Source organism: Staurois parvus, unplaced genomic scaffold (assembly GCF_062004578.1).
Source record: "Staurois parvus isolate SC_StPar_1 unplaced genomic scaffold, SC_StPar_1.0 ptg000409l, whole genome shotgun sequence".
Lineage (NCBI taxonomy): Eukaryota > Metazoa > Chordata > Amphibia > Anura > Ranidae > Staurois > Staurois parvus.
Window position 1 is genome coordinate 2,060,898 of NW_028318205.1, and position 25,152 is coordinate 2,086,049.

The 25,152-nt window shown below is 43.7% G+C and overlaps 1 protein-coding gene across 2 annotated transcripts in view; it reads right to left on the reverse strand.

Moving 5' to 3' along the window:
* The window catches only part of PXDN (peroxidasin), a 176,903-nt gene that overhangs the window by 83,235 nt on the left and 68,516 nt on the right, over window positions 1-25,152 (reverse strand). For both annotated transcript variants that reach the window (XM_089686709.1, XM_089686708.1), the window contains exons 2-3: window positions 10,687-10,758; window positions 5,578-5,649 (exon numbers count right to left, since the gene is read on the reverse strand). In XM_089686709.1, coding sequence (XP_089542835.1) covers window positions 5,578-5,649; window positions 10,687-10,758 — 144 coding nt within the window. The remainder of the gene's footprint in view (window positions 1-5,577; window positions 5,650-10,686; window positions 10,759-25,152) is intronic.

Sequence of the window (25,152 nt, forward strand, 5' to 3'; positions counted from 1 at the left end):
TACTTCCTTTACTGGGAAAAAAGGGAACACTGAATTACAGAGCAGATAACCCAAATCTGTTACATTTCCAACTAGGAACAGAGAAGTTTTATTACTCAAACTGAAAATAATTACTGAAAACCTAAAACAAGCGGGGGTATTCATAGGGGAACAAGAATGGTTTGCTAGCAATGTGAAGGACTGAAACCATGTGCACTGCAGATTTCCCGCTTTAAGGGCTAGTTTACATTAGCGTCACCCTCTGACGAGCGATCTGCGGTGGACCACGTTTCAGAGAATGTGTGACAGGCAGTGAGCAGGCGTTATGTCCCCTCCTCACCATCAGTTTAAACCACTAAAAGTCAGAAACACCAGGCTGCTTTGTACATGGTAGTGGCGTGGTCCTATTCAGTTGAGCAACTCCTGCCGAATGTGACAGGGGAGCTTAATTCTTGCCATGGAATGTTTACATCCCCTTAAGTTGCCTTGGCAGCTTAAAGGAAAAGTATGGTTAAAAGTTATTTTGGCTCTATTTTTCCTATGGATCACAGGAGTGCACTTCGATCTGCACTCCTGTGACCCATTTTCAGCTGACAGCAGGCTTTAGACAGCACCAATTTAAAGTCAGGATCCATCCAGATGCCTGGGCCAGTAGCTGGCTCAGCCTCTCAGTGAGCCGCTGACAGCCTGAGCCAGGCGCTCCCGGCTCCTCCTCAGCCCAGCACTCCAGTGAGTGCTGGAGAAGTAGAGCAGAGAGCAGGTGACTGATAGTCGCTGGCTCTCTGCTCATTGAAGACCAAGCGCTGAGCAATCAGGTGTCTTTGATCACACAGTTCTCGGTCTTAGAGGTGGTGGAGGACAGATGCTGCATCCCCCTAAATGAGTATCCCAAACTTCGTTTTTTAAGGGAGAGATGTTTGGGGTAGCAAAAATGCCGCTCAACCTGAAGTTTTTAATGCCCAAAGGGCTAGTGCTATAGTGTGGGAGGGCTGGCACGCTCTTCTTTTGTTTGCTCATGATCAGTCAGGCTGATAGATCTGATAGGCAGCCCAAAGGCTGGCATGCTCTTTTGTTTGGCTCATGATCAGTCAGGCTGATAGACCTGATAGGAAGCCCAAAGGCCAACTGAAGGATCACACATGTCAGGCGGACAATGACACTACTAATTGCAAGGCAGTGGCTTAGCAATCTCAGCCTGCAGCCACTGTCAGGATCTCTATGTAAGAAACTTCAGTTTGATTAAAGCGGTACTAAAAGCTGACATTTAAAAACTTACAAGCAGGTAACTGATTTGTCACAGAAGAGACATGCAGTGTCTCAAAGAAACCTACCTGCCTGCTCCCAATCTTCTGTGGCATGTACAACTAGTTGTGCATGCCCAGCTCATATTACTGGCACAGTATCTGTGTGCCAGGATGCACATGTGCAATCAAGACACCCAAACACTGGCACCCAGAAGAAGACAGGGAGAAGGTACCGGCACTGGCAGGGGAAAACTCACTGACATGGGACCATTTGAGAGGAAGTATAATGCCTTTTGTTATTCCATCATTTTAAATGCAACCATTTTTTAAAATATTAATTTGAGCTCCTCCCACGGCTGTAGGCAATTTGTAAATGCAGTGAAGCCTGCCCCAAACACTTCTGATAGCTTTCACAGCTCCGTCCTGTCCATTTCTCTAGGACAGACCAGCTTTTAGGATGAGTGCCCCCAGTGGTACAAAAGCGAGCGCTGTCCTTCTGAGCCCTGCACATGTACAGTGCTGTTTCTTGTCGCCGCAGTTGACCTTAGCAGCTGCACTCTTTCCTGTCTGTACTGTCATAGTCGTTGAGCTCATCTGCTCAGCAGAATACAGGGTGCACATGCAGGGGGCCTTGGAAGGAGGACTGAACTCCCTTCTGTACTAGTAGGGGACAATCATAGAAATGAAGAGATGCTCCAGAAGGTTGCACACCTTGTGGATTTACTTGATCAAACTCCGGTACAAAAATATAATATCACAGTAGGGGGAGGAAAGATATTTGATGTGTATTGCGCTATACTAATGTTTAATCATTTGTTATAATTAACCTAGTATTGAGCAAAACGCATCAAACATCTTTCCATCTTTTCTTCCCACACTGATTCTTAATTCTTGTACCTGAATTTGATAAAGTCCACAAGGTGTGCAACCATTTGGAGCATCTCTTCATTTCTACAGTACGGAGGGTGACCTAGGCTAGCACCCTTTCACATTTGCGAAGCAGTGAATGAAGCCGAAGAAGCACTAATGCCTGGAGTGGTGTAAATATTTCTCTCTAAGCTAGGGGACACTCATCCTAACGGCTGGTCTGTCCTACAGAAGAGGACAGGATGGAGCTGTGAAAGCAGAAGTGCTTAAGGCAGGCTACACTCCTTTTTTATAAAAAGCCTAGGAGGAACACAAATGGATATTTGTTAAAAATCAGATTAGATTAATACAATGGAATAGTGTTACAGCAGGGCTCGACCAATCCCAGTCGCCATGGCAGCTGGAAATTGCATGCTGGCTCCTGGGCAACACTGCAGCAGCAGTCTGGATTCTTTCTCCCCATGTTGCCCCCCGCGGGTGCACGGAACAAGAGATCAGGCTGGCTGGTAATTGATGCCACGGCCTTGTGGCCTGCTGGAGCGGGATACAATGCTTGTTTGTGAGAATCGACACCCTCCTCCGGAGGGCAGGGCTGTGAGGAGTGCGTATGCCATTCTTATTGAGGGCTTCCCTTGCTTGCTCTCACTGCCTGCCCACCTCTGACATTTCCTTCCCAGTTTGACAGCTGGGTCCTGGGGTTGCAGTTGCAGGCTTGATCTGGCGCCCTTTCATTACCATTGGGGAGTGGACGGGGAATATGGGGCAGCTGGCTTCAGTTCCTTTTACTCATCCAGTTCCCTGATTATCAGCGCAGCCCCATCAGTGCCAGGGGAATTCTTTATAAGAGAGGCACAACTAAAAACAGGCAAGGTATTTTTTTAATACTGGCACAAGACGGCATCTGTCCAAATACGGCTGTGTTGGATACTTCGGGAGAAGTGCATCAATCAAGATGCGATTTTGAAGTGACTTTGCTTTGCCTCAGGAGAACAAACTATGCAATTCCTTATGAACAATATTTTAACAACTTCCTCTACAATCTGGGAATGCTAAGAGACAGGACATCTGGATGTCACAAAATCTATAAGATCCCTCCCCTTCCTCCATCACTCTCCAGTAATCAGAGTCAGGCCTGCTTTTACTAGGCACTGGTCTTCAACTTAGACAAAACAAGTGCAAAAAAAGAAAAAAAGGAAAAGCAACAAAACAAATCCAATATTGTCTTTTTAAAGAATGCACAAAAAAGTGGGAAGATAGCCTTAAAGTTACAAACACAAGGTTACAAGCCCTAAGTACCCAGCGCAATACGTACAAAGCAATAGCATACACAAATGCTTAACATTACTTAACAGTTAATTGCTACCACCTGGTACCCCATAAACAACATGAGGTCTATAGCCAATGTCCTTGACCTGTGGAGTGACCTAAACAGCTTGGGGATTATGACCATATCCTGTGGGCTGGATGGTACACTAAGAAAAAAAAAGATTTTTCTGAAACCATAAATCCAATATTCTTTTCAATGATGTTAGCAGAGTAGATATGTCTGTCAGTTAAAAGAACTCCTAATCTGATATTTTGCAAGGGTGATTTTTTAAAAATTCTTGGAGTTGAGTTTTTACCTGTCATTTTTTTTTGACAGAGTCACTTTAAAGCTGAAGTTTAGTCAAATATTTAAGAAAATAAATCAGTACAAGGGGCAGTAAATGCTGTTGATGTGAAGTGTCCCTTGTGCTGCTGGCTGCTTTTATAGTTGAAATCTGAACTCCTCTGAAACCCCCACCCACACATGCCTGCCAACATAATTTTCCAGTGCTGCACTCAGAGTTGACTATGAATCCCCTTTACGCCCCCCTCCTCCATTCAAAGAAGCCGTACTAAAGTTTTAATGAAAGAAAAGCGATCTATGAATGGATGAAAGATCCACCTCCTCCATCACTTTTCAAAACATACCAGCTGTATCATAGTAATAAAAAATGTACATATAAAGTAACTATTTATGTGTACAAGTGTAAGGCAGTCTGCTGATGTTTAACAAAATCAGAAGTGTGAGAAATTATTTTTAACTACAAAAAAAAAATATATGAGGAAGAATGCTACAGAGAAGGACCTTTGCTCTTAGTGTGGAAACCATGGTCTCTCTGCTGAGGTCTGATACTCTTCAATCAACCGAAAGCAAGAGCTTTGCTGTTTGCAGAGATATAGCTCTAATGCAGCAGGGCATATGTCAGACTTCTGCAGAGGTCTAACATACAACTAAGCAGAAAACAAAGGGAAAATACAATAATGCACGTTTGACACTTTTTTTTAGTTGTATAGCCATATCCCTCAATTCCTCATGTTTTGCATTGTATTGGTATTGTTCTGTCCCCCTTTGTAATGCACAGCGCTGAGCAAACTATTGGCGCTTTATAAATACTGTATAATATTAATAATATAATATCAGAAAGTCCTGCAACAGTTTATCTGCATTTCACACTTGAGTGACTATATGTGACACTTTTACATTCAGCTGTAAGAAATACCGCCATATTGGTGATAAGAGTGGAGGTAAATAAGGCCTGCTCCATGTTGGGAGTAGATTGTGTCCAACGTGTGAGTACTGTGTCAGAGTTCTGCAACTAATTTAAATACACCTTACTGAGAGGTACATGAAGCTCAACCATTGTTGCACAGGGAGGAGACAGATTTTTAATGAGTGTGTATGACCATCTTAATGAATTCCAGAGAGAGAGAGTCTTATATAAACAATTATGGCTGCTGTACTGTACATATACACTATATTTACAAAGCATATATAGGAGCAAAGTATTAAGAACAGTTACATGCGTTGATATTATTTAAGATGACAAAATAAAATATACACTCACCGGCCACTTCATTAGTTACACCTTTCTAATACTAGGTTGGACCCCCTTTTGCCTTCAGAACTGCTTTATGTCTTCTGGCATAGATTCAACAAGGTGTTGGAAACATTCCTCAGAGATTTTGCTCCATATTGACACAAGTGACTGTTGCCTTTCTATTGTCTCAAACCAGTCTGCCCGTTCTCCTCTGACCTCTGAATTACACAAAGCATTTTCTTCCACACAGCTGCCGCTCACTGGATATTTTCTCTTTTTTGGACCATTCTCTGTAGACCCTAGAGATGGTTGTACATGCAAATCCCAGTAGATCAGCAGTTTTTTAAAAACTCAAACCAGCCAATCAGGTTCAAAGTCACTTAAATCCCCTTTCTTCCCCATTCTGATGCTTGGTTTGAACTTCAGCAAGCTGTGTTCACCACGTCTAGATGCCTAAATGCATTGAGTTGCTGCCATGTGATTGGATAATTAGCAATTTGTGTTACCAAGTAATTGAACAGGTATACTAGTAAAGTGGCCGGTGAGTGTATAATACTGGCAATAGGTACATTCATGTTTTTGTTTCAAGAATAAAAGGATGCACCACATACAGCAGAAGGAACAAATGAAGAATGGTCACTTACAGATACTTGAGGTTTTCTAAATCTTGAAATGCTCCACTGGGTATCTTTTTAATTTGGTTGTTGTTCAGAAGCCTGCAAAAACAACAAAAGGGATTCAACATTGTATCCACATTTTTCATGTCAGTGTCAAGCCATAGGAATTTTACAAGGACAGCTTAGCTCTCCCATGAAACTATCCAATCTTACTTTTTGCCCCATGCTAGGACTACTTTAGGGGGTTCTCTGTGTTTTATTACCTTCTCTAACCCATTAAAGGTCACTTCTGGGCCAATTATTAACCCCCCCCCACCCATATCCTGCACGTTTTCTTTTATTTCTTACCTTGTGAAGAAATATATACTCACCTAAGATCACCGTTCAGGTCCCTCACTGGTGCCATTTCCTGTGGACCACAAATCCATCACTGCAGATGTGCCTGGCCAGACAGCCCCATCAGACTCCTGTCTGAATCCTGAGAAGACTCTGCTGACTACTATAAAGCCTACAAAAAATGTTCATATGACACAGGTAGTGATGTGGGCGCCCAAACAGAGACCCTGCCTCCTTGTTAACAGAAGAAAAAAGAAGACTCAAGTGTAAAGTAACTAGACTGAAGCAGGTAAAAAGGGCCTTTAGATAGTGTTTTTTAAGCAAATATGGTCTAATTTCTAATTACAAGATACATTCTAACTTAAAGTGGAAATAATAGCACTAAACTTACTTCCTAACAGTCTGGGTCCCGTGCTGGCGCCATAATCTTCTCCCCTGGTGCTGGTCATATGCAGGAGTCAGTCATTCCAGCACACAGGGACCGTGCCAATGATGTAAGTTGAGCTGCGCATGTGCAGCTCAGTTTAGATGCTGAAGACTGCAAGCAGTCAAGTTTTTTTTGCAGAAGAAACAACAAATTACTCTTCTGCAATAGCCTGCATGCTCGCAGTTTTTTGTCAAACACCTTCAGTTCCACTCTAAATCTTACATTTTTGTGTGCTTTGTACTTTGATTCTTTCCAGATATGTGCAGTGATCAAATATGAACATTTTTCACACAAGAGCTTCCTGTAAAAAAGGTCACTGTTGCTCTGTTCCCCCTGTACAGGGTAACTGGTCTCGTCTCCACCCACCTCCTGTACATTTCTGCAGGCAGTCTACAGTGGATGGGACCTGCTGGGTCTTACCCACAAGCTCTATGCAGCACAGTAATGATGTCACTGCTACTTTTACAAAGGCATTTGTTGCACACAAAGTAGATTTATACAGTGAGGAACAGAAGTATTTGAACACCCTGCGATTTTGCAAGTTCTCCCACTTAGAAATCATGGAGGGGTCTGAAATTCACATTGCAGGTGCTTTCCCACTCTGAGAGATAGAATTTTTTTTAAAAATTCAGGAAATCACATTGTATGATTTTTAAAGAATTTATTTGTCTTGCACTGCTGAACATAAGTATTTGAACACCTAAGAAACAGCAAGAAATCTGGCTCTCAAAGACCTGTTACTGTGCCTTTAAAAAGTCCACCTCTACTCCACTCATTAATCTAACTTAGTAGCACCTGTCTGAGCTCTTTAAAAACACCTCTCCACCCCACAGTCAGTCAGACGCCAATTACTACCACGGGCAAGGCCAAAAAGCTGTCAAAAGACACCAGAGACAAAATTGTGGACCTCCACAAGGCTGGAAAGGGCTATGGGGCAATTGCCAAGCAGCTTGGTGAAAATAGATCAACTGTTGGAGCAATTGTTACAAAATGGAAGAGGCTAAAGACGACTGTCAATCTCCCTCGGACGGGGGCTCCATGCAAGATCTCACCTCGTGGGGTATCACTGATAAGAAAGGTGAGGAATCAGCCCAGAACTACAAGGGAGGAGCTGGTCAATGACATGAAGAGAGCTGGGACCACAGTTTCAAAGGTCACTGTTAGTAGAACACTACACCGTCATGGTTTCAAATCATGCATTGCACGGAAGGTTCCCCTGCTCAAGTCATCACATGTCCAGGCTTGTCTGAAGTTTGCCAATGACCATCTGGATGATCTAGAGGAGGCATGGGAGAAAGTCGCGTGGTCAGATGAGACCAAAGTAGAACTTTTTGGTCTAAACTTCACTCGTCGTGTTTGGAGGAAAAAGAAAGATGAGTTGCATCCCAAGAACACCATCCCTACTGTGAAGCATGGGGGTGGTAACATCATGCTTTGGGGGTGCTTTTCTGAAAGGGGACAGGACGACTGCACTGTATTAAGCAGAGGATGAATGGGGCCATTTAGTGTGAGATTTTGAGCAACAACCTTCTTCCCTCAATCAGAGCATTGAAGATGGGTCGTGGCCGGGTCTTCCAACATGACAACGACCCGAAGCACACACCCAGGATAACCAAGGAGTGGCTCCGTAAGAAGCATATCAAGGTTCTGGAGTGGCCTAGCCAGTCTCCAGACCTAAATCCAATAGAACATCTTTGGAGGGAGCTGAAACTCCGTGTTGCTCAGCGACAGCCCCGAAACCTGACAGATCTAGAGGAGATCTGTGTGGAGGAGTGGGCCAAAATCCCTGTTGCAGTGTGTGCAAACCTGGTCAAGAACTACAGGAAACGTTTGACCTCTGTAATTGCAAACAAAGGTTTCTGTACCAAATATTAACACTGATTTTCTCAGGTGTTCAAATACTTATGTTCAGCAGTGCAAGACAAATAAATTCTTTAAAAATCATACAATGTGATTTCCTGATTTTTTTTTAAATTCTGTCTCTCAGAGTGGGAATGCACCTACAATGTGAATTTCAGACCCCTCCATGATTTCTAAGTGAGAGAACTTGCAAAATCGCAGGGTGTTCAAATACTTCTGTTCCTCACTGTATGCATTTTGGCTATTGAGTAATATAGTTAAACTGAACTTTATGTACCTGGAGTTTAGCTTTAAATAAATGTATATCTACCCTATTTCTTTGTTTCTCAGCCTACTCTTTTCACTTATAAAAAAAAAAAATGAAAAGGTGAACTAACACCCTACACTCTGCACAACACCCCTGGTCCCTGCTGTACATGTCTCAATGGGTGATCAGCTGTCAGTGCCCACGCAGAAGGTGTAGTGGTCTGGGGATTTGATATCCCTGCACTCCTCTCCTTATTTCTGCAAGACTTCCAGGACGTACCAGAGAGATTCTGGTTGGTCAGCTCCAGCACAGAGATCACTCTGATCTGTCCTGGAAGCCCCGCAGAAAAGAAGAGGGAAAAGAGTGGGGATTTCAAATCCCCAGACTGTTACACTGGTTGCGTAGGCATTGACAGCTCATCACCCTGGAAAAACGTACAGTAGGGATTGGGGAGGAGCAGGGATTTCTGAAAAGGGGAACAATTTAACCCTATCAAGTGGATTTCAGCTACAACAAGTTTCAAGAACTTTCCACTCTCTTCATGTAGATGAAATTCCCTACATTGGCAAAATGATGGCACTGGTGGAGCCTGTTCTTAGACAAAGATCTGCTCGCAAAAACAGTGACACCCATGGCCATTTGTCTTTTTCACCAAGAAAGATGGTCTCCTAAGATAGACCTGCATTGAGTGAAGAAATGCCCAGTAGCTCAGAGTAGCCTGACAGTCCTGAATTGGCCCTTCAGACATAAAATCTGCAAAGGTCCAAAGGCAGAATTGCCTCCTTTATGTGCTGAAGGGGTTCTTTTACTTTCTTGCTAAAGGTGGAAAACCACTTTAAGCCATGACCGCTACACAACATAACCTGAAATCCTGACTCAAAACCAAACATGTTTAATTTTCAACACATTCTTCAGAAAACAGGTATGCAACTAATGTCTATATCAGGCTTAACATACACACTCAAAGAGGAACTCACACAGCCTGCAATCCCCATTCCAGGGAACACATCCAGAAATTATGCTGGTTTGCCCATCTCTGATAAGCAATGTTTACATATTTTAGTTATGAGTGAGATTTACTTTTGCTTGAGAATAAAGGGAGTAATATCTTTTGGCAAAACCCATCCTTCCATTTCAGAAAGAACCTTTCATGTTGAGATGAACTTAGAGATCTGCTTACTTAGCACATTTCAGGGAAGAAAGGATAGACGTATTTCATAAACGGTTGTTGTTTTGTCACACGCCGTCTCTACAGTATACATGATGTGAATGTACAGAATGAACATGTTATGCTTCATGTTTTCCCCCAGGGGGTTTTTAAGTTAGAGGATCCATGACATGAGTTTATCAACTGTTAGCAAATTCAGCTTTGATTTGTTAAACATCCTTACTTGTGAAAATACCTTTAGGTGGTACATATTTTCTCCCTCTAGTATGCACATTCCACTAGGAGTTGGACAAAAAGTACAGTTTACCAAACAGAAAAAAACATTTCATAGACATTCCTGTTATTTTAAAGTGATCACGTCATTCTAGGGCCGCCGTTCTCAACCAGGGAAACCCTTTATTCCTCCAGAGGTTGCTAGGGGTTCTGTGAGGTGTGGCTGATTGATTGTGCCTGGATTATTTTGGGTCCACCACCACTTGGCATAGCTAGCAGCATAAGACAATGATCTTTTCAGCTGTCTGTAAGAGAGCATTCCTCTCACTGACAACAATGTGTTCAAGCAGCGGTACAGGGGCTGTTTGCTGCCGGCTCGAAATGGAGTTGGGTTGAGAGTCTCTCAGCCATTCACAGGAAGCCTTGCATTTTTATCAACGAATACAATGCTTCATCTGTAAGGCTGAGATGAAGATCGTGACATCATCCACACTCCTCCCCACCTCAATCAAAGGAAGCCTTGTATCCAGTCTTAACAATACAAGGATTCCTGTGAATGGCTGGGTAGCACACAGCCCAAATCTGTTCTGACAGCAAATTTCCAATACCACTGCCTGAACACAGCGCTGTATACTGTGAATAGCTGATGCTATACATAGTTTACACAATGCAGACAGTGGCCAAAGCAATTAGCAAAGGAAATAATTCCCAAACAATTTAAAGTGAAGGTAAACAGAGTTAGGCTTTAATCGCTTTCCAAGACATTGCTGAATAAGACAGTATAGCATGAGTCAGGAAACATTTTCAATATATAAAAAATATGAAGATAATAAAAAAAGGAATTAAAAGAGGTTGAGAAAAATGAAAGAATGAAAGTCAACTTACAGAGTGTTGAGATTCTTCAAATGCTTAAATGCACCAGGCTGAATATCCTTGATTCGATTAAAGCGTAGATCTCTGCAAAGACATGAATGACCATTACAATGTGCAATTCTGAAAATATCTATACAGGAAATACACTCAAATTTAACTTAATTCTCTTAGGAGGATAATAACAGCTATAAATACTGTTTGTGTCATCAAAGAATGGTGAATCAAAACATTTTTGCAACACTGGCCTGGTAATACAAGAGTTGAGTGTTCACAGTGCAATTCACATGCAGATTCAGTCACCCAACAACTAGTGTGTGCAGAGATCTAGAGAATGACATTTAATAAAACACAACATTTCATAGCAAAAATCTCAGTATTATAAAATAAATAACTTGAAGTAGATCTTAACCCCAACTCAACCAAATTAATCTGTAAAGCACCATGTAACAATCTGCATTTTTGTTCCAAAAACTGACTGTTTTGAAATATTTTTCACCCTTTTCTGCATCTCTGTGCTGCCTTATCCCCTTTCAGACATTGCCGGTCTACATGTACATTCTTCAGTGTTAGATGCACATCATTGCTATGGACTATTTCTATGAAATGTGCATCATAATGGCTGCATGTAGTCTGCAAAGGGGTGAAAACACAAGAATATAATTGGAAGCTGTCAACCCCTTCTGTCCTAAAGTTTTTACAGTATTTCTATCAAAAGCAAGTCCTTGTTATTGCAGAGTAATGATGATACATCAATGAAAGGTAAACTTGGCTTAAATACGAGGGACATTCAAGTCAAACCGGTACTTTTAATTTTACAGGTATAAAAAGGATAGCGTGGCAGTACTACACGCAATAGTAAGTGTCAAGTGTGTCCTATTACTGATAAGCGGCGCACATGTCAAGGGACAGTCCAGAGACCGTTGATCCAGATGGCAGACAACAGTGTTAGTGCGTGCATGGAGCAGAGTGTGACGATGAAGCTTCTTGTGAACGAAGGTGCAAAACCCGCGGATATCTACAGAAGGCTTCAAGCACAATACAGTGATGGGATGCTCAGCCGCAGGAATATTTACATTGAACAAGATGGCCATATACGGATCAAATTCGGGCCGATTCTTACTAAAATGTCTGTTTTATTCCATGCATGGTTCTGTTGGCAGCATGCTAAACAAAAGTTGCCTTCAAAAAAATTAATTTTGTTGAAGGCAGAAAATGCTCAGACATGCACATCCAATCAGATAGGGTTACGGTTTGTGTATTTAGATAGCCACAGATGCTGGCTATCAGAACATAGTAGCCAGTACAGCAGATTCCCCCATCCAAACTGTTAAAGTAGAACAATAGGCAAAGCTTTTTTTCATTTTGGATAGAGTAAGTGAGGGTTATAACCCGTCAGGATGTTTCGCCATCTGTGTCCCATTATGGAGATTTCCCTTTACTTCCTGTCCCATAGCCCAACAGGAAGTGAGAGGAAATCTCTGCAAATTAAGGGAATGCTTTGTGGACACCCAGGTCACCAGAAATAGTGTCCCCATCGGAAGATTTCCCCTTTTTTACTTTTCTGGGGACAACCCAAAATTTGGCATTTTCTTTTACTTTCAATGATAATGAGAGACAGGACAAATAGAGAGAGGGAATCTCCTTGATGGGGGCACAGACAGCCATAAAAACTGGCAAACAAAAAAAAAAAAAAAAAATTTTTTTTTGCCTATAGTAATACTTTACGTGGATTTCTCTCATTCAACCTTGCTTAAGAGCTACTTAGATTTCTCACATTCAGCCCCTCGGGCTGAGAGAAACCAATCCCCTACAGGAAACAGCATGGATGGCAGAATCTACCATGCCATCCATTGCATTCTGGTAGCTGTCACTGTTTGGTCAACAATTTTCCACCCAACGCCTTCAATTTTGAAATCAACTTTTTGTTGACAGAGCCAGCCCCTGTTCGAATTTTGGCTGATACAGCAGGAATTGGCCTAAAGTCCAGCCGTGTAAGGCCAGCTTAAAAATGGATGTACATGGCTGGAAAAAAGCATGCATCTTAAGCCGACAGTAAAGCAATCAAAGTGTTCGGTGACAAGGGCTTCGAATGGTCAGAAGACACGCTTTTTCATGAAAATGCATTTCCAACATGTTTTTGGTTGACTGAAACGAGCACAGCAGGTCATGGCAGCTCTCAAATCATTTAAGAACATGTAGATGTGGCATTACTCCTCATTCTCACCAAGACATCGCCTGTACATGGCCCCCTTCATTAGGTACTTCTGCTGTAAATATCACAATTAAATGCAAGAATATACCAGCTAAGTTTCAATTTATACAGCAAGATCCCTGTGTTCAGCAAGTGTTGGGGTACATCCAGGATTTTGTGCTGGCACCTCTCCCGTCTCCATTGCTGACTTGCCAACCCCATTTTCCAGTGGGCGCCAGGAGGCTCGATTCAATTGTATGCTAAACCTGGACAGCAGCCGCCTTGTGAGAGAAACTTGTGCATTTATGGGTGAGTCATTCAGATTCCTAAGCAGCTCTTTGATTTGAATGCGTAGTTCTCACAAAGTGCACCTCCAGGCTTACCACAAAGGTCGTCCAAGCTCATAATGATAGGAAATTTCAAGGGAAGCATGCTAATTGCGTTATCTTGCAGGAAGAAGGGTCCATCTCATCTTTTACAGAGTTACATTTTCTTTGTCCAAAACAAGACAGAGCCAATTATAGCACAGTAATTACTATACCTTTTCCAGCATCATAAGTGAGGTCTTTACATTAGACGGTCAAAGGATGAAGACTGGAAACATGGGTTTGTCATGAAAACCACAACTATTCCATAAATAAGTCAACAATCTGCACAGCTTCTCAGAAATTTAAATATCAAAACAGATGACCTATTCTAAGCCCCTTATATAAACGATCTATGATTTTTATTGTCATGGTCTCAAGAAAACGCTGCATTATCAGCCTTAGAAATGTAGTATTATCAGGGTTATAAATTGCTGAAGAATATTTAAAGCTGAAATGCAGCCTTCCTTTCAGTCTTGAACAGTTGTACCCCTTCTCTTTTCTGTACTGAAATGGCATACTCTGATTTAAACAGCACACTGTGAGCTTCTCATAGTATTCAATAAAAGATACAGCAAGTCAGATATATACCACCTAATTTCTCGTCTGGAGGATGTCCAGTATCATTTAGCTTGACTGTCCCTGGCCTTCCCCTTTCAATCATTGGATTTCAGTTCTTTCATGGAGATTTAGGATCATCATGCCAGGACATTCCCTAGTGAGGTCTGCATGCAAATACAGTCTGCCTAGGAATGATCACGCTCACATGCGTCTTAATCTTCCTTGCTTCTGAAGTCCAATCTGTGTTTGGATCGCACTCCAGAGACTACTGATAGGCGGTGAAGAAGTGATGAGACACCTCACCATTTGTTTTAGCCCCATTTTTGCCAACAATCACATTACAACCACGTGCATTGCACATGGTTTCAGGGCGTTTGCAGTGCTCCCCAATGACTTGAATAAAAGGTGCTTGGCGGGCTTGCCGCCCACCAATTACTACATGTCAGTTCAACTTTGCCCAGGACATGAACCACCGTGGCCACAGCATGTAAACATCCTCATCCACTGCCTATTGAAGCTCAAGGGCGGAGGTTGGTGGGCAGAAAAAAGAAAGCTCAATCACGCATTTGTGCCCCAACCCCCTTAACTGCAAGTCTAAATGAGGTCTTCCAGACTGACACCCACTCATCAAGGCACTTTGATATTTGAGTAACTCCTCCCAAAAACCCACCTACTGCTTGCAGCAGGGCTGATGACTCTTGAGAGGAGTACTAAGGCAGGGTGCTGCAATGCTGTCATAACGCTATGTAAAGCAGCCTGTTGGCCCCTCCTGTCAGCCATGATGTACCTGCATTGCATAGCGAAGCACAGAAACATGGTGATGACATCAGAGTCTAAAATAAAGCATGCAATGACATAAGAAAGGTTCTATCTAAAAATATCATCAGGTATTTGAGGGCAGAAAGGAATTACTAATACAAGTAAAATATAGGCAGAATAAACGGTGTCACTGGCTCCCACAAAGTGTCAGTTAATGTCAGACTGTCAGCCGCAACAGTGCAGTCCTCCTATAAGTCACTGATTGCTGCCATTACTAGTATATCCAAAAAACAAAATATATATACATCTTTCATAGTTTTCAGACGCTATAACTTTTGTGCAACCAATTAATATATGCTTATTGGGTTTTTTGTTTTGGGAAAACAAAAATATGTAGAAGAATACTGTCCAAAATTTATGAAGAAATTTGATTTTTAAAAATGTTTTTATTGTATGCGTTTTATAGCAGAAACTAAAAAATATTGTTTTTTTTTTCAAAATTGTCAGTCTATTTTTTGCCTATAGCACAAAAAATAAAAAACAAAGTTGTGATCAAATACCACCTAAAGAAAGCTCTATTTGTGGGGGAAACATAACATAAATTTTGTTTATGTACAATGTTGCATGTCAGTTAAATTAACGCAGCACCATATAGCAAAAAATGGCCTTGTCATGAAAGTAGGTAAATCAAAAAATTAAATGTAGAAATGGAGAAGTTTAAGTGCACTGCAAGAGACTTCAAGTGACATACTGTACTGCAAGTCCCAATTAACACCAGTGTGAATTGTGGCATCCTGGCCTTTGTCTGACAATAGGAATCCCATTATTGTCCATGGGATTTGTTCACACCTATGCAACTTCAAAAAAGGTGCAGGTGCTTCTTTTGGTCCAGCATAGTGCATTTTTGGTCCTTTAGTGCAGTGCTTCTCAACAGGGGTATCATTTGGGCTCCCCTAGGGTGCCGAAAGTGCAGGACCCAGTTTCCCAGGATCAGCATCATGAGTTCCCATAGTGCAGATGCACAGCTGACAGCACCATGACAACCAATGATGCTCTAAGGCAGGCCACATGGTGTCATTCATTGCTATGGTGTTAGTGGCAGACCCCACCATTTAGAAGAGGATAGAAGCTTCCTCCAGACCTGCTCCACCTTCCACCCTCTGTATGTTATATTGAACTGATATTAAAGACATTTTTTTTTAAATAAACAAGTCATACTTTCCTGCTCTGTGCAATATTGCACAGAGCAGCCCCAATCCTCCTCTTCTTGGGTTCCCCCGGAGCTCTTGGCCCCTCCCTTCTGTTAAGTGCCCCCCAGAGCAAGCAGCCTGGAATGGGGACACTCAAGCAGGCTCACTTCTGAGCCGCTACTCTGCATGTCTATTCACACACAGAGCTGTAGCTCAGCCCCACCCTCTCTCTCTCCTCATTGGATCACTGATTGTGATTTACAGCCAATGAGGAGGAGAGTCCCTGAAGAGCCAAGGCTTTCATGAACATCGCAGAATCGGGGGCCATGGGGCTCAGGTATTAAGGGGACTTGGGTTGGTATTAAGGGGGACGTGAGTACGTATTAGGGGGGCTGCTGCACACAGGTTTTTTTGCTTTTTTTTTTTTCACCTTGAGCCTTTACAACCACTTTGAGATGACAACATTTTGCAGGGACTAAAGGATGCAGGTGTCAAAATCTTTACGTCTGTATACCTGTTGCGCCAGTTACAAGTAACTATGGGTTGGAGATCTTGTCACCCAAGTCACCATAGACTGGCCCTCATCTATAACTAAAATAGGACTATTATGTGGACTCCTCTTTTACCCATGTATTGGTTGTTCTATTCTCTCTTGATATATGAATAGTTTTACACAGATGTACTACTAAAGGGATCTACCTGATAACTGAGTTATATATGTTAGGAAATAGTAGTCTGATCTCAGTCTTTGATTTACTAGCTGTTTTACTCTGTCAAAAAAAAAAGAAAAAGAAAAAGAAAAAAAAAGTCTGCAGAAAGGTGCATTGAGTCTCAAAAATAATGGGATTAGTGCCCGTGGTAATCTTCCTAAATCATGCAGGTGTTCTCCAGATACTTCTTATCTGCCTTAGTTTGAAGATACACAATCTGCATTTTTAAAGTACCTGCAGGAAAACTGACAGATCTCCACCTCTTAATGAATGACAGATAAGGAGTCCGGCAGCTGCTTCTACTCATTCACGCATGTAAGCTGACAAAGCAAAGGTATTCTGAGAAATAACCTTCAACCAGGGGCGGACTGACAACTCATGGGGCCCCTGGGCACTAGGGGATCATGGGGCCCCTGTGTCCTTGCCCAAACTAAAAAAAGCCTATGAAAAAGGTACCAGGGGCATCTCATGGGGCCCCCTACTGACCCGAGTTTCCAAATGGTCAGTCCGCCCCTGCCCTCAACCCACCATTCACAGAATGGGGGACTCTGTAGCTACCAGGGGAAAAAAAAAAAAAGAACTTCAAAGCATATCATGCCTATATAAAAAAAACTCTGCCAAGTGTGATCGAGGACAGTAACAGACGACCAATCAGGTGTCAGTTTACTGCAGTCAGATTGCTTATTTCTGAAAGTAAAGAATAAACAGTTGGGTCCTAACAGAAACAGCCGCACAACCAATGGATAAAGATATATTTTGTTCTTTCTACCAATAACAAAGCAAAGCAGTAATATAACTAAGCAATACAAAACATATTCCAACCACTTATTCCCCTATTGTAGCTTGATATAATTGTAGTGTAGATACATATCAATACAGACAGAAAAGATTAAAAAAAAACTAGTGCAGGAATATTAAAAGGAATACCTTCCAGTACCCAAAGCGAAAATATTCTAGTACAACTTAGACCTCATGTATGCTGGACGTTTGCTAAGCTCTTATAAATTCCTTTCTCCAGGCAGAAGAATGCATTTAGATGCGCCAAGTGCTTGGGTGTTCATTCATTTCATTGGCAGAATATTATCTTGGCCATTGAAATGAACACTCAAGACTTGGCGCATCTAGGGTTAATGTGCATTAAGAAATGCCCTACATGCCCAAAGAAATCTAAACGCACATTAACCCTAGATGCGCCAAGTCTTGAGTGTTCATTTCAATGGCCAAGATAATATTCTGCCAATGAAATGAATGAACACCCAAGCACTTGGCGCATCTAGGGTAAAAGTGCGTTTAGATTTGTTTGGGCGTGTAGGGCATTTCTTAATGAAAAAAACATTGCTCTCCAGAATGGATAAATATACTATTACGGACTTGGTAATGTGTTAGGAACATAAGGATGCCCCATCATTTGATGGAAATGAAAATTATCAACCTACAGAGGGGACTGACTTCAAAGACACCCCGAAAATCAAAGTGAAAAAATGATACAGCAGGCTAGTCCATTTTGCTGAAATTTCATCACAGCAACTCAAAATGGTACTCAGTAGTTTGTATGGTCCCCACGTGCTTGTATGCATGCCTGACAACGTCGGGGAATGCTCCTAAAGAGATGACGAATCTGGTGTCCCAAATCTGGACCAAGGCATCACTGACCTCCTGTACATTCTGAGGTGTAACCTGGCAGCATCGGATGGATCGAAACATGACATCCCAGAGGTGTTCTATTGGATTTAAGTCAGGCGAATGGTATCAATTCCTTCATCCTCCAGAAACTGCCTGCATACTCTTGCCACATGAGGCCGGACATTGTTGTGCAGCAGGAGGAACCAAGGACCCAATGCACCAGCATAGGGTCTGACAATGGATCCAAGGATTTCATCCCGATATCTAACAGCAGTCAGGGTGCCATTGTCTAGCCTGTAGGGGTCTGTGCGTCCTTCCATGGATATGCCTCCCCAGACCATCACTGACCCATCACCAAAAACGGTCATGATGAACAATGTTACCTGCCAATTCTGGTGTTCAGCGGCAAATGCCAATCGAGCTCTATGGTGCCGGGCCCAAAAGAGGATGTCGGGCTCTCAGGCCACCCTCGTCAAGTCTGTTTCTAATTGTTTGGTCAGAGACATTCACACCAGTGGCCTGCTTGAGGTCATTTTATAGGGCTCTGGCAGTGCTCATCCTGTTCCTCCTTGCATAAAGGAGCAGATACTGGTCCTGCTGATGGGCTAAGGACCCACTTTGTGTTGGTCTACAGTTGCAAGAAAAAGTATGTGAACCCCTTGGGATTACGTGGAGTTTTGCGTGAATTGGGCATAAAATGTGCTCTGAACGTCATCTAAGTCACAACAATAGAAGAACACAGTCTGCTGAACATAATACTACACAAACATTAGATGTTGCCATGGTTTAATTGCACATAACATGTAAACATTCACAGTGCAGGGAGGAAAACGTATGTGAACCTTTGGACTTAATATCTGGTTGACCCTCCTTTGGTAGCAATAACCTCAACCAAACGTTTCCTGTAGTTGCAGATCAGACCTGCACAACGATCTGGAGTAATTTTGGACCACTCCTCTTCACAAAACTGATTCAGTGTAGCAATATTCTTGGGATGTCTGGTGTAAATTGCTCTCTTAAGGTCATGCCACAGCATTTCAATCGGGTTGAGTTCAGGACTCTGATTGGTCCACTCCAGAAGACGTATTCTGTGCTGTTGCAGCCATTGTTTTGTTGAATTACTTGTATGCTTTGGGTCATTGTCCTGTTGCATCACCCATCCTCTGCGGAGCTTCAGTTGGCGGACAGATGGTCGTACGTTTTCCTGCAAAATGTCTTGATAAACTCGAATTCATTTTCCCATCAATGACAACAATCCGTCCAGGCCCTGAGGCAGCAAAGCAGCCCCAAACCATGATGCTCCCTCCGCCATGTTTTACAGTGGGGATGAGGTTTTGATGTTGGTGTGCTGTGCCTTTTTTTCTCCACACATAGTGTTGTGTGTTCTTCCCAAACAACTCAATCTTGGTTTCATCTGTCTACAGTATATTTTGCCAGTAGTGCTGTGGAACATCAAGGTGCTCTTTTGCAAACTTCAAACGTGCTGCAATATTCGTTTTGGACAGCAATGGCTTCCTCCGTGGTGTCCTCCCATGTACTCCATTCTTGTTTAATGTTTTCCTTATTGTAGATATGTCAACAAAAATGTTAGCATGTGCCAGAGATTTCTGTAGGTCTTTATCTGACACTCTGGGATTCTTCTTTACCTCATGCAGCATTCTGCGCTGTGCTCTTGCAGTCATTTTTACAGGACGACCACGCCTAGGGAGAGTAGCAACAGTGCTAAACTTTCTCCATTTGTAGACAGTCTGTCTTACCGTGGACACATGAACATCAAGGCTTTTGGAGATACTTTTGTAACCCTTTCCAGCTTCATGCAAGTCAACAATTCTTGATCGTAGGTCTTCTGAGAGCTCTTGTCTGTGAGGCATGGTTCACATCAGACAGTGCTTCTTGAAACCAGTAAACCCAAAACAGGTGTGTGTTTTTTAAGGGCAGGACAGCAGTCAGCAACACATCCAATATCATCACACTGATTGGAGTCAAGGTTGGCTCACTCCTGGCTCCAATTAGCTCTGGGAAAAGTCATTAAGCTAGGGCCTCACATACGTTTTCCTCCCTGCACTGTGAATGTTTACATGTTATGTGCAATTAAACCATGGCAACCTCTAATGCTTGTGTAGTATTATGTTCAGCAGACTGTGTTCTTCTATTGTTGTGACTTAGATGACATACAGAGCACATTTTATGCCCAATTCATGCAAAACTCCACGTAATCCCAAGTGGTTCACATACTTTTTCTTGCAATTGTATCACATAAAATCCCAATAAAATACATTTACGTTTTTGGTTAAACATGACAAAATGTGGAAAATTTCAAGGGGTATGAATACTTTTTCAAGGCACTGTACACTCCAGAAAGAGAAGGTACCGTTGCTCCAGGTAGGCTCACCACTCCCACTTGCCACTGTGCTGTAGATCAAAGGAAAGTCTGGGAGGCCGCACTAAAGCACATATCCACTTTATTGTATAGAAAAGCAGCTTAAAAAAAAAAACCATACTGGATATGCCAGTGGGGGGTGGGTGGGGGGGTGGTTGGGGGGCTTCGGATAGCGTGATGCGCAGGAACCTTTTTTCCCTCAATGGCATTCAGTAGACTTTCTTTTGATTTATATACACGTCAACCAACAAAAATTAAACGTCAGCCATAGCAAATTTACAGATAATAGATACAGGTTGTGGGGCAGCACAGTGGCTAAGTGGTTAGCACCTCCACCTAGCAGGTCATTGGTTCGAATCCCAACCAAGCCACTAACTGCCTGTAGTTTGCATGCTCTCCCTGTGCCCACATGGATTTCCTCCATGTACTCTGGTTTACTCCAACACTCGAAAGACCTGCTGGTAGGTTATATGGCTGCTGTCTAAATTTTCCTTCCCTAGTATGTATATGTATGAACGCAAGTCAGGGACCTTAGATTGTAAGTTTCTTGATGGCAGGGACTTGTAGATGCACAGTATATGTAAATTGAAGGCACTATACAAGTACCTTTAATAATTAAATTATATCCTTGTTCATAATCCTGCAGAATAAGGAGTCCTAGTTTATTAATCCACCAGAACTTACATTTCCTAAAGAGGAACTTCACATGGCTATTGGAAAACCAGACGTCAACCATATACTTATCAGTCCAAGAAGTTTGTTGCCATCATCCATGCACCCAATTGTTTGCAGGTCTTCTAATCTATCGCATTATCATCTTGCATTCTGGAGTCGGCTGTCACATTCTGATCATGTACAGCCAGCTCCTACTGAGCATGTGCAAGATCTCAGAATGCAGGGAGACTGGTATTGTAGCCTCCTGGGATGTGCAATGTGGATAATTCATCTTCACCCAGGGGGAAAATGAGGAAGTGGAGCAAGGACTACCTCACCACATGATGTCAGTGTTTGGTAAAGACGTGGCGGATGCACACTCACTGCGTCTTTAGCTACAATTGACAGTCAGAAGCTGTCATATTTATCCACACTGAACACCCTTTTTGGTTGGACTGAAAGCTGAGCTCATGCCTACCTATAGGTGAAACTCTAAAAATTAGAATATCGTGCAAAAGTTCATTTATTTCAGTAATGCAACTTAAAAGGTGAAACTAATATATGAGATAGACTCCTCACATTCAAAGCAAGATAGTTCAAGCCGTGATTTGTTATAATTGTGATGATTATGGCTTACAGCTCATGAAAACCCCAAATCCACAATCTCAGAAAATTAGAATATTGTGAAAACGTGCAATATTCTAGGCTCAAAGTGTCCCACTCTAATCAGCTAATTAAGCCATAACACCTGCAAAGGGTTCCTGAGCCTTTAAATGGTCTCTAAGTCTGGTTCAGTAGGAATCACAATCATGGGAAAGACTGCTGACCTGACAGTTGTGCAGAAAACCATCATTGACACCCTCCATAAGAAGGGAAAGCCTCAAAAGGTAATTGCAAAAGAAGTTGGATGTTCCCAAAGTGCTGTATCAAAGCACATTAAAAGAAAAGGTATGTGGAAGGGAAAAGTGTGGAAGAAAAAGGTGCACAAGCAGCAGGGATGACCGCAGCCTGGAGAGGATTGTCAGGAAAAGGCCATTCAAAAGTGTTGGGGACTTTCACAAGAAGTGGACTGAGGCTGGAGTCAGTGCATCAAGAGCCACCACGCACAGACGGATCCTGGACATGGGCTTCAAATGTTGTATTCTTCTTGTCAAGCAGCTCCTGAACAACAAACAACATCAGAAGCGTCTTACCTGGGAAAAGAAAAACAGACCTGGTCTGTTGCTCAGTGGTCCAAAGTCCTCTTTTCTGATGAGAGCAACTTTTGCATCTCATTTGGAAACCAAGAACCCAGAGTATGGAGGAAGAATGGAGAGGCACACACTGCAAGATGCTTGCAGTCCAGTGTGAAGATTCCACAGTCTGTGTTGATTTGGGGAGCCATGTCATCTGCTGGTGTTGGTCCACTGTGTTTCATTAAGTCCAGGGTCAACACAGCCGTCTACCAGGAGATTTTGGAGCACTTCATGCTTCCTTCCGCAGACGAGCTTTATGGGGATGCTGACTTTATTTTCCAGCAGGACTTGGCACCTGCCCACACTGCCAAAAGCACCAAAACCTGGTTCAATGACCGTGGGATTACTGTGCTTGATTGGCCAGCAAACTCGCCTGACCTGAACCCCATAGAAAAGCTATGGGGCATTGCCAAGAGAAAGATGAGAGACATGAGACCGAACAATGCAGAAGAGCTGAAGGCCGCTATTGAAGCATCCTGGTTTTCCATAACACCTCAGCAGTGCCACAGGCTGATAGCTTCCATGCCACTCCGCATTGAGGCAGTAATTGCTGCAAAAGGGGCCCAAACCAAGTACTGAGTACATATGCATGCTTATACTTTTCAGACGTCCGATATTGTTCTATGTACAGCAGTTGAACTAAAGCAGGAGAACTCAAGCAGCAGGAAGACACAACAACAAGAAACTCTACTGCATGCTGGACAGACTGCAAGCAAACACCCCGGGAAACATCTCTTACATGCCTGAGTCCCACTCTGTGTACCTTTATATAATACACTCCTCTTCATACTACTATCCCCTGTCCCCAAATCTCATTTCTTTACCCCTCTGCTCCACCCCAAAACTTGCACATCTCCCCCTCATTGCTATCATCTCCCTACTACTGCTCTCATCACCCCCCACAATGCCTCTTCTACTCCTCCTTCTCATTTTCCTCTCCTCCATTCCCAAAATCCATTCACTATATCCCTCTGCTCCTCCTAAACATTTGTATATTGTGTCCTCACTGCTTCCTTCGCCCCTCTATGGCACCCACCACCTCCTCCTATTATTCCACTCTCCCACTGACCCGAACACCTCCACTAGGAGTTTTTCACGCTCCTGCACATCCCGCTCCCATGCCACCTTTCTCACCCTTCTCCTCCTCCTAGCCGCGGGAGACATCTCCCCGAATCCTGGCCCTCCACCACCTCCCTCACCCGCACAACACCCTCCCGCCGCCATGTCCTACCGCAACCTAGTATCTGTCCCCCTGCTCCCTAAAATCTCCCCCCGTTTTCATGTGCACTCCTGAACGCCCGATCGGTGTGCAACAAGCTTACCGCCATCCACGACCTCTTTGTTTCCCGCTCCCTCAACCTCCTGGCGATCACGGAAACTTGGATCCAGCCCACTGACTCTACCTCCCCTGCTGCACTCTCCTATGGAGGGCTCACCTGGACCCACTCACCCAGGCCTAACGGTCGTAAAGGTGGTGGGGTTGGTCTGCTCCTGTCACCGCAGAGCACCTTCCGAGTCTTCCCAAACCCCCCCTCCCTATCCTTCTCCTCCTTCGAGGCCCACTGCGTCCGACTATTCTCCCCAACCCCCCTGAAGATTGCTGTGATATACCGGCCTCCTGGATCCATACCCCGCTTCCTGGAAGACTTCTCCTCCTGGCTACCCTTCTTCCTCTCCTCTGAGCTACCCACCATCATTCTTGGGGATTTCAACATCCCTGTCAACCTTGACAACCCGGACACAGCCCGTCTCCTCCACTTAACCTCCTCCTTTGCACTTGCACAGTGCATACAATCCACCACCCACTCCGACGGTAATATCCTTGATCTTGTCTTCTCCAACCGCTGCGCTCCCCACAACCTCACTAACACCCCCTTCCCTCTCTCTGACCACAACCTGATCACCTTCTCTATCTCCTCGTCCTCCAACGCCTACCCCTCCAAATGTCACACTACTACCAGCCGTAACCTCCGCAACCTTAACCCTGCCCCCCTCCACTCTGCAGCTGATCAACTCCACGACCGCATCCTCCCCCTGTCCTGCCCCAACTTGGCTATGACTGCCTACAACAACGCGCTGTCAGCAGCCCTTGACTCACTAGCGCCTTTAACCACACGCAACATCAGACTCCGACCGCTCCAGCCCTGGCAGACTGATCACACCAAAACCCTCAAACGACGCAGTCGTGCCCTGGAGCGACTATGGAGCAAAACAAAATCCCAACAAGCTTTCACCTGCTACAAATCTGCCTTCCGCACCTACACCTCCTCCCTCCACGCAGCCAAACAAGCCTACTTCCTGACCCTCATCAAGGCCCTCTCCTCCAATCCTCGCCGACTCTTCTCCACCTTCAACTCTCTACTCTCTCCACCCCCACCTCCACCCGGCACCTCACTCACCGCCCTTGAGATTGCCAATCACTTCAAAAACAAGATTGACACAATTCGCAAGGACATTGCCGCAACTCACACGCCCTCTCAACCCGTCCCCTCTCACACAGCTACCCCCTCATCCCCCCTCCCCCTCGACATTACCCGCAGGGACTTCGTCACTGCTCAAACTCCCTCCGACCCCGTTCCCCCTCACTCAGCTACCCCCTCATCACCCCTCTCCCACGGCCCCACCACTGCTCTGACCTCCACTCCCACCCCACCCTACATTCCTCATACTGAAGCTCCCCCAACACTCCACACCTTTGACCTTACTACCATTGAGGAAGTCTCCAAGATCCTCTCTGATGCCCGCCTCACCACCTGCCCCCTCGACCCTATCCCTTCACAATTCCTACGACCGCCCTCCCCCTCCATCCT